Source organism: Ammospiza nelsoni, chromosome 7, assembly GCF_027579445.1.
Source record: "Ammospiza nelsoni isolate bAmmNel1 chromosome 7, bAmmNel1.pri, whole genome shotgun sequence".
In the NCBI taxonomy this organism is placed as follows: domain Eukaryota; kingdom Metazoa; phylum Chordata; class Aves; order Passeriformes; family Passerellidae; genus Ammospiza; species Ammospiza nelsoni.
This window is the reverse complement of record NC_080639.1, coordinates 22,523,033-22,533,250: the sequence shown is the minus strand read 5'-3', so window position 1 is coordinate 22,533,250 and position 10,218 is coordinate 22,523,033. Positions and strand designations below refer to the sequence as shown.

General features: G+C 40.5%; 1 protein-coding gene across 1 annotated transcript in view; it reads right to left on the bottom strand.

Moving 5' to 3' along the window:
* Positions 1-582: 582 nt before the first annotated feature.
* FIGN (fidgetin, microtubule severing factor) overlaps positions 583-10,218 on the bottom strand; it is an 84,872-nt gene continuing 75,236 nt past the window's right edge. Inside the window, exon 3 of the mRNA XM_059476168.1 lies at positions 583-3,461. Within this exon, the coding sequence (XP_059332151.1) occupies positions 1,213-3,453 (2,241 nt within the window). The 5' untranslated portion in view covers positions 3,454-3,461 and the 3' untranslated portion in view covers positions 583-1,212. The remainder of the gene's footprint in view (positions 3,462-10,218) is intronic.

The window sequence follows — 10,218 nt, the reverse complement described above, 5'->3', positions numbered from 1 at the left end:
TCCACTGCACTGCTATAAACAGCTCTGCAACCCATAGCTCTGCCAGCAACCTACACTGATTCCACTCCCTACAGCTTCGCCAAAATAGCCTCAAAACTATGACTGGAGCCATGCAACCAAGGCCAGCCATCACAGCTTAAGGTAATTTGCCTCTCGGAATTCTACCAAATCTTACGTTTGACTGTTTCAGATGCTAACATAAACCAATTAAGTGGCTCTTTCATTCATCTATGCACCTTCTAAAGACTGTATCACCTTATTATCAAGGAGCAATATGCTGAAAACTCTTACAGTTTACCAACAAGAAAAATCATTCTGCTCTGGTTTGATGTGAGAAATTGGCAAAAGAACCATTCCTGAACACTGGGAAACGCTTCTGTTTCTATTTTTAAAAACTGTAAAGCTTCAGTCATATCACACTTTAGTTTTTTTTCCTGGATACATTCAAAGTAATTTTCCTTGCCATATTCCAATTGTTGAGGTAAACATACATATTTAATATAAAGTAACATTGAAGCCTAGCCTATAACTCTCAGCAGTACATAGTGCTTTCAACACATTCCTTTGAGGTACTGTACAAATCACAATCACTTTCCTGAGTTTTTGCAGACAGAACATTAAAAGAAATGAACTGCAGAAATTAAGGTCCAGATTATCATTACCCTGTTTTACCTGTTCTTAGTTTAACACCACAGAACAGACAGGATTGAGGAATACTGTTGCTCTTAGAATAGCAAAAATCTGGCTCTCTGTCGCAACACAACCGTTCATCTCTTTAGTCCAATAATGTTTGAAGTTAAAGCTCTTTATATTAGCACATGCCACCAATGTAATTGTGAGGCAAACAAAAAATAAAGCACCACTTCAGGCACTTGACAGCAACTAAATCTCAAGAACAGCAGAATGGAATCAACACACAGGGTTCATGTCCTTCTGAAATCAACCCACTTGCACCTTGCTCCTTGGTGAGTATTGTCTAGCTTGAACAGAACTGAGCATCAACATGCGCTTTCTGTCATGTGTGGCTTTTTCAGATCAGCAGCTCTTGTTTGATGCACTTTTCCTTCAAGTATACCCTGGCTCTTTAGAGGCAAGGTAAATCGTAGTCTTCCCAGTACCCTTTGCAATTTTAACACTACTGAAAAGGGTTCTCTACCCCTATGTAGCAGATTCTGTGTGTGCCAACATTCATTACTTTTTTTTAAAGTAGCATCACTGACTGCAACCAAACATTTTGTTCCATTCAACGTATGTATCAAGCTCTTTTTGAGATATGCTAGGCTGTATCTTGCAGAAAGCATTTTCAAAGTCTTGATATGTAACTGGCCTCAACTGGCTGGGCATAATGGCTGAAAGGTCTGTGGCTGGCATGGCATGGAGTGGGCCCACCACGGCTTCCTGACACAAGTGAGCCACATCTAGTCCAGAAAAGCCTTCTGTGCGCTGGACAAGCAGTGCAACCTCCTTGTCATTGAGACAGTAATTGTGCTGTGAGAGCAGTTGTACTATTATCTGGTGTCTCGCTGTGCTGTCAGGAAGTGGGATTAAAAGTCGTTTCATGAAGTACCTTCGAAGAGATTCATCAATTTCTTCTGGTTTACTCGTGGCGCAAATTACTACTATTTGGTCCTCAGCAGAAGTCAGTACAGTGTCCAGCTGCATAAGGAACTCGGTTCTCATCCGACTTACTGGACTATGTTCTTCACTCACTTGAGAGGAAAGGAGCATGTCAATGTCACTAACAAAAATCACCGAGGGTTGGCGACACCTTGCCACGAGGAAGGAGGCATGGACAATTTTTTCTCCTTCCCCTAACCACTTTGTGACAAGGCCAGAGCCAGTGATTTTGAAAAACGTGGCCCCCAGCTGACTAGCTATACATCTGCCCATTAACGTTTTGCCTGTTCCCCGAGGTCCAAATAAAAGGATGCTCCGAGGTAGAGCAGTCAGTCCATTGAATGCATCTGACCTCAATACTGGCCATAAAACCTCCTCCTTAATGACGGCCTTTACTAGATCTAGGCCAGCAATGTCGCTCCAGTCCACGGGAGGTCCTTGGTTGATAATCTCATTGGTAACAAGGTCAATGAGGTGTGTGTCAGTATTCTTCAGTTGCTCGTCCACAGAGTGGTTGGATGAGGTAGCTGCACGAAGTCCCGGGCCTTGCATTGGGTGAGGGAGGAGCTGCCTGTGCTCGTCACCGTGCTCATTCATTACTGGGGAGCTATACTTCCCAAATGAGTCACTTGATCTCGAACCCAGTGAGTTTTTAGCAGTACTATAGGATGGGGGTGTTAGAGCCCTACTGGACTGGCTACTGAATTTCCTTTGCTGTTCAGAGGACATTAGCTGCTTCGTTGGCTTAAATGCTAAGGATGATGTTTCAGCACTTCTGTCAAAACCATTCCCTCTGTTTGCATTTGAAATGCTGTTGTCTGGCATTCGATACATTGGACTCTGTGTAGATCTCTGTTGGCCATAGCTGTAATTTCCATAACTGGAGTCCATTTCTCCTTGCCCTGCCATGTAGAAAGCTTTCCTTTTGAGAGAGCTGGCTGAACTGTTTGTCAGGGCAGATGGCGCGATTGGCGTCAGACCGTGGCCCTGGTAGGAGTAGCTGGGGACAGTGGTTGGGGGCAGAGGGGTTGGAGCAGGGATTCCTGAAGGCAGGTAAGCTGAGGGTGGCGGGGCACCCCCAGGGCTGTACCCAGGGCCAACAGCAGTTTGAGGAGGATAACTGGCGGAAGGGTAGCTGTAACTGGAGAGATTGGAGGTCCCGTTGTAGCCAGGGACGAGGGCTGGTGGTGGTGGCGGTGGTGGGGGCTGTAAAAGTCCCGAGCTGTGCAAGGGGGATGGATGAGGGGATGGAAGTGCAGGTGCTGGCTGGCTGCTGTAACTGGTATGCAAATATGAGCCATTGTATCCTGTGGCATATTCCTGAGATGGGAGCCCTGAATGAAGACTGGGAACGGTGTGACTTCCACAGGTGCTGCTGGAGTAACTGGGTTCAGCCAGGTTACTGGCCACCCCAGGAGAGCTCCCGATGCTGGCTGAGACATCTGCGGGAGGGAGGGCTGCACTTACCCCAGCTTTGCTGGCGGTGATGACATCTGGGACACAGTTCATGGGATACACGCTCTCCGAATTCAAGGATGGCTGCCAAGGCTCACTCTCATTCTTCCGACCATTCACCAGCCCTGAGGGAGCTTCAGAGTAATTGCTGAGAATGGGTCGCTCGGCCGGGCCTTCCAAAATCCCAGAATACTTTTCTGCATACTTTTTCAGAAGGTTGGAGGCGGTCAGAGCCGAGATGTCGTCGTTGGCCCAGGCATACTGGTACGTGCGCTGCAGGTGCCCCCGGTAGGCTTCCACCTTGTGGGCTGGGGACCGGGTGGTTGAAGTGATATCGAAGTGCTGTTCTGGCCACTGGGCATGCTCCGGCGTCCACTGCATCTTCAAGCCTAGGGCAGTACGAAACAACAGTTAACACTGACCTCAGCTTTTTCCTTATGTTTTTAAATGAGTTCGCAAACATACAGTCTGTGAACTTCTTCAGCGCTCTGAAATACTGTACCTAACAGCACAAGTCCTTAAGGAGAGAAAAGGTAATGCCCTTAAGAAGTGGTATGGTTGGTTTGTTACAGGCACATCCACGCATAGACAAATTTTTTACCAATTCAATTGGGGGGCAACTTTTTGTTTAAAAAATATAGGTAATGCTGTAGCTCTCAAAGTAATTAAACAAAACTAGGTATATTTTAAACACTCAGAGTGGAGATTTACTGTAAATACACAAGGCATCCAACTGCTCTGTCCTCTTTCATCCCCGTTTCAGTTTTATATTTTAACCAATATAAAAATATGAGACACAGCTGACAGATCACATCTAGGATACCTCTCTTATTTGGTACTGAACACCTAGTTAGCAGAGTATAATGCACCCTGCGCAGAACAATATGACACAGACATAGCAGGTCATTCCATAATCCAACTCTCATCTAAAGTGGTCCACGACAGTTTCAAATCTGCTTCGTGGAGTGCAGCAAAGCAATCTCCCAGGCAGCGCTCTGTCGCTTTCATCACACAAAGCCTACAACTCGGTATGAATTACAACTGGCTCCTTTCTGCCTCTCAGTTCTGTTGTTGAGGGTCTGGAAAAAAAAAAACAAGCATGACTTGTCTGTCGGTCTCCTTGCTTGCTTTCTCTTCCCCCCCTCTGCTTCACAGCCTCCAGGGTACAAAGAAAGAGGGTTAAAGAAAAAAAATTGGGGGGAAAAAAAAAGGATGAAGAAAAAGAAAAAGAAATGAAACTAAGTCCCTAAAAGTTCTGTAGCTTCCACAGCTAGCTATAAAAAAACCCTGAAACAAACAATACAAAGCAAAACCAAACGTATAATTACAAAAAAAAAAGGAGAAAATGTAATTTGAAGCAATTAATCTTTTAATGACGTGATGTGAATTATCCCTCCTCTTTGTAACCCACTGCAATAGGTAAGAGCAATTTACAAGCATTAAGATAACCCCCTCCAACTTGTACCTATGCATGGTAGACACATTGCTGGGTTTTGTACAGCTGTATCAAATAGACCTCCTTAATCTCTCTCGTATTACCAAAAGTGATTTTTGCAAACAGTCTTGTGCCCTCTGGCACAGATTCCCTGATAAGGAGGAGGCCCAGTCGAAATGAAGCATCTGTGGCACTAGCTCCCCTCTGAATTACTGCAGTCTATTTTGACAGCTTCTACCCCCTCCTGTTTCTCTCCCCAACCCCTTTAGCTCTTCATTGCCTGACTCTGGCATCTGACATGGCCAGCTTAGCCTCGCTGAGCTAAACCTAACACAGCACACAGTTTGGTAACAGAATGGCATGTTTATTCCCTTCTGACTCCCTCTTCCTTGTTTGCAAAACCACTGCACTAGACACTGGAAGTTAATTAGCAGGATGATGCTGTGCTAATTGTGTTAATTTACAAGGTTTTAGTCAAAGAGAATCATGCCAGGGCTGGCACTGCTGTCATGCTTCCGACTTAATGATTAAGAAATACTGAAAACAAGGTGGGAAGGATTGCAGTAATTACACAATAAATGAATAAAGCAACAGATTCATTTGCAATTATATTTTATTGTGGTTGCACTCATTTGCATTTGGATTCTCTTTTTTCTTTTTTGGATTCATGTATTTGCAAATCACCAAATCATTTAAATTTAGGCTGAAAATGGCAAAGTACCTTTAATTGAGCCTTATATTTTATTAGTACAACTAGTCCAACTAGTAAATCTCACTCCCCCTGAGCATGCCATTGATTACTTGTGGATTTTTTTATTCCTGAGCATTCTCTTTCTCTCTCATTTTTCAAACACTTTGACAACTTGATAAAAATGTCTGTTAACAGTTATACAGTTATCCTAGAAAAGTTAATTCAGAGAAGTGCTTTTGACAAATGCAGCTTTGAAACTGAGGTTTTGTCAGATTTATTTCTATCATTTTACATTAATATAATATTTTTTGCTAATTGTTTCTGATGTTTCAACTGTTACCTTTCAGAGGGAGTAAGTATATAACGAAATTGGGAGAAATTATAGAAATAATGTATTTAAATAACTGCACTTAAAAAATGCAATTTTAATGAGAAACTATCAGAAGTTTCCAGAAATCACACTTTGTTAAAATCTGCTGGAAATCTGAAGAATAAATCACCAAGAGCCAATAATTGTCAGTAATCAATATCTGAAATTATTCTAATGTCATGAGAAATACCACAAGTTATTTTAAAACCCAAAATTATTAATGTTCCTGTAACGTAGAACTGCACGACAGCATGCAAGTTCACTGCCCTATTAAAAAAAAAAAAAAGTCAAACAAAACCAACAAGCAAGCAAAACCTATCTGTGTTCTGCAATGTTTTGCTTATAAGGTTACCAAAACACTGAAAGCTTCTGTTACAGAGATGCAGAAAAACTTGAGTAGGTTGATGTTTCACTAGATACTAACGAACAGATGCCATGGGAAAGACTTTGCAAAGAAAGCACTAAAGCAGCAGTGAAACTTTGGAAAAAGAAGGCAAAATAGACATGGATGGAGCAAAGAACCTGACAGGCTGTATTTGTACTGTAGTTAAAAACAATGTGCCAAAAGCATATTCATTAACTGCTTCTATAAGAAAGCCTATTCAATATAAAGAGATAAAAGAATGCACTGGGTCAGAGCTCAACAACATCACACACTACCTACTCTGTAAGCTTTTTAAAATACCTTTCACAAACACTTAAAAAATTTAATCAGTTGGTCTTTTTTATTTAGAATGGATCATGCGTTTTTAAAATAAAATAATTAAATTTATAGTCACAGTGGGGATGATGTATTTTGATCGTGCAAAAATTTAATTCTTTGAATTTTATTGGTCTAGATTTATTTATTTTCCTTATTACGAAGCTACAAAAGAATGTCAGAAAATCTAAATTATCTATTATAAGAGGAGGGAAAAAATCACATCATTGGCATTCTTTATTTAGAATAATTGCCAGATAGACCAGTAGTTTCACACTGTCATGCTATCTTTGGATATGCTCACTGAACAATAATTGAAAGTTTATTTATTGATGCATATTAAATACCAGTGCATTTAACAAAGGCTGTAAAGGCAGGATTAGGCTTTGATTAGATAAGCTTAAGAGAACAGGACTGTTCTCATCCCATGAAACATGAGCATTTATTCCAGCACATCGCAATCATTAGTGTTATTTGGAAGCATAGGTTAATAGTTAACCATAAGCATATTTTTTGCATTAGTAAGCAGTGAAGAAATCTGAATTTACATGAAGTCTGCTGGAATGGTCTGGACTGGGGGGCACAAAGAGCCATTTCCTCAATTTGATATTAATTGAAAAAGCAGAAAACTTTCGCTAGGTTTGACTCTATTTGATAATAGTTCACAAATTGTTTGACAAAAGTCAAAGGTGTGATTTGGGAGAAAAAATGAAGCAGCAGCAGCTGTTGTAATTTTTAATTATGCAAACATTCCCCTTCCCTCTGCCCACCCTCAGCCCCAAATTGCTTAATGTTTGTAGCCACTTCCTCTCCATATTTCAAATCGTATTTTATTAACTGCTTTTTGTTTGAGCTGATACATAGTTCTGCTTTTTTTTTTTTTTGTTAGGAATCCAAATGCTGATATAAACATCTAAAATCAGGTAATTCAGGGCACATTTAGAGGTTGCATTTTTTTTTATTTAATGTAATTTAAACTCTGATATAAACCACAGTGTTGCAGATAGTGTATTTGGTTAATAACTTTCTGAAAATCCAGAAGCAACACAAGGCTGAACGCATTAAAAAACCCCACTTTGCTAACTTAGGAATCCTCTGAACTATCGACATTTTTGAACTGTGTAAAGTGTGCTAGTATGGGCTGTAAAAGGCAAAAGGAAAGGGCTCTGTTCTTTAAGTACAGGTATGTACTTACCAGAGAATTGCTTTTAAGATAAATTTAATACATTTTATAGATAGGCAGTGCAGGCTATTTTAGCAGTATCTGTTTTTCCTTGTCCTGACAGCCTTGATATACATTCCTGTTCCATAATTCTTACAGTTGGATCTATTCAGATTACATTTAAAGTAATTATAGTCTACAATTTCATTATGGAATTACTTCAAACTAAGTGTTCAACCATATTTCCCCTTCTAATATTGTGCACTTAGCCTGAAAATGGAAAATCTAATACACAACACTTCATCAGTTGCACATATAATAATTCCATATGGCCAAAAGCCACTTAAATATTCAATTATATTAATTCAAAGTAAAAATAAACAAAGAAAAAACCAAACAAAAAGGAAAAAAAATCCCAGAGTTATGAAAAACTAACATTGCAATCCAAACATAAAAAGGAACAAGCAACATCCTGTCCAAGAGGGCCTGATCCTGCTGGGAGCTGAGATGACTTTGTGCATACAAAGAACCCCCAGTGCTGGTGCCCTCAGTACCAGGTCAAAACTTCTCATCCCCATACAGGATAATATCTGTCAAAAAAGATAAATAACTAGCCTTTGCTTTCAATTTAAATACAAGGGTTTCTGTCGAAAATAGGCATGGAAACATGGTCCAGAAATAGGACCACACTGGGTAATACCACCACAAAGGATTTACAGTGTCTCAACTCACCAACTTGCCTAGCAACAATGTGCTTTAGAGAAAGGATACTGGGACTTTAGAAAACCTCTCATCTATTCACATCTCTAATAAAATAATCAAACTAAAATTAAATCATATGCAGCTGTGGGTTTCTGAAGATACTGAAGAGATTGCACTGCACTTCTACAGATGTTGGTGAAAAAAACCTAAATGTCCCAGAGCTGCTGTGCACAAGGCACTAGAAGCAAGGCAGTACACCAACCTTCCCAACCAGCTACCAAAGTTTCAGTTTGGATCCGAGGCCTTCAACTGTTCCTTCAACATACCTGAGGCAAAAGAAAATAATTCTCTTCTTGTGGTCTCTCTTTTCCTGCCCCATTCACCCCTGCAGTGCATAGGTCCTACCTAGCACAAATCTGAAGCTTCCTTTGCAAGCATCAGGAGTCAAGCAGGTTCTTAACTTTAGGCCTGTTGTTAAACATGATCTGAGCAAATGCCTAATGCACTGTTGAAAAGGGCTGCACTGCACCAGGGGTGAAAGCAAATGCATGCTTCTGTCAAGTGCCCATAGCAGGCAGCTAGGAGCACACTGCTGCAAGGTTAGGAAACAACTCCAGAACCACAGCTCCAAGTACCACCAACCATTTTCCCTCTAGACTTGAAAGTGCATGTGAACTTCATCACTTTGGATTGTTTATACAGTTGGCCTAGGACCCCAAAAATTGTCCCTGCCCACTGAACTACTACCCTCAGCCCTGTTCCCAGTTATTCAAGACACTGAGTATTTCCACAACAGATCATAATGATTTTAGCCAAGGTTTGCTTCTTGTGGACACAAGGAGATTGGCTCTGCCAAAAGACCCACTGACTTGAATACCTGTTTCATTTGGAATGTACCAGTGCGCCTCAGACCCCTTACTCCAGTGTGGACTGAAGGTGTTAGTACCTTGAGGATCAGGCCCTAAAGTCACATTTTAAAGTCTTTCTCAAGTATGAGGCAGAGCTGAATAAATGAGTCATGCTGTAACCGCTGTTCAAGATGTAGGACACACAGCTCCCTGGATTTATACTAAATCTGATAATATTTTATAAGACTGTATACTGTCATATGTCCCATAATAATAAAAATTAATTCAAGATAAAACAATTCTTTTACACTCAATTTTTTATTAATAAGCGTAATTTCAGCTGTTTGAAGATAGCGCAACTGATCTCTCTTAATTGGAAACAGGAGGGATTTTGAAGAGTGGATTGAGCTAATTATGTTTTGCAGGAAAAAAAAAAGGAAAGAAGATGATTCCCACATTTATTTTCTAATTACTCAGTGAAGACCTCTGCTCTAGTCCATGAGGAACTCCTTTGACGTCAAAGGACTCGCTGGGAGGATGAGCCTCCAACTGAGATGCCCAGCTGTACAGTCCCAACTTTGTAAGCTTTTTTCAGTAAGTGGCAGCCACAAACTCACAAAAACAGGCCGGGAAAATGCTCTCAGCATTTTCTTAGTAGGGGTCTGTTCTTCCTCTTATTATATATGCAAGCCCTACACATCAGTGGGAGCACGCTGTTGGCAGGGTATTTACAACGTGATTTCCATCTAGCAAGGATAGTGAAAGCATTTCAATCTTTAAAACAAAACACTTAAATCACAAGTAATATTGAGGATCACATATATGTCAACAGCACTTAAAGATGAAAGCGGTAAGAAAAATGCAACATATTTTATGTGAAACTGGAATGATTAAGAAAGAAATTACAAAATTAAAAACTAATTCCAAACTGATACGCCCCAATTATCTAACTTTAATACTGTCAAATGATTATTCTTTTAAAACCACACTTTCACACCTTACAACAGCAAATTGCAATACATCTACAGCAAATGAGTTCTCTTCCCACAAGCCCCCTCCCTGCCATTTACATAAAGCAGCCTTTGATAGTCACAAAGATATTTCTGGCTAAACAGCCTTTAGAAGATCCATTAGCTTCAAAGGCCTGAAAAACAGAAATAAGGAGAAGTAATAGTCAAGCAAGCAAAGGGAAACTATGTGCAGAGATGACGCTGGCATATTTTGCCAGCAGAAGCAGG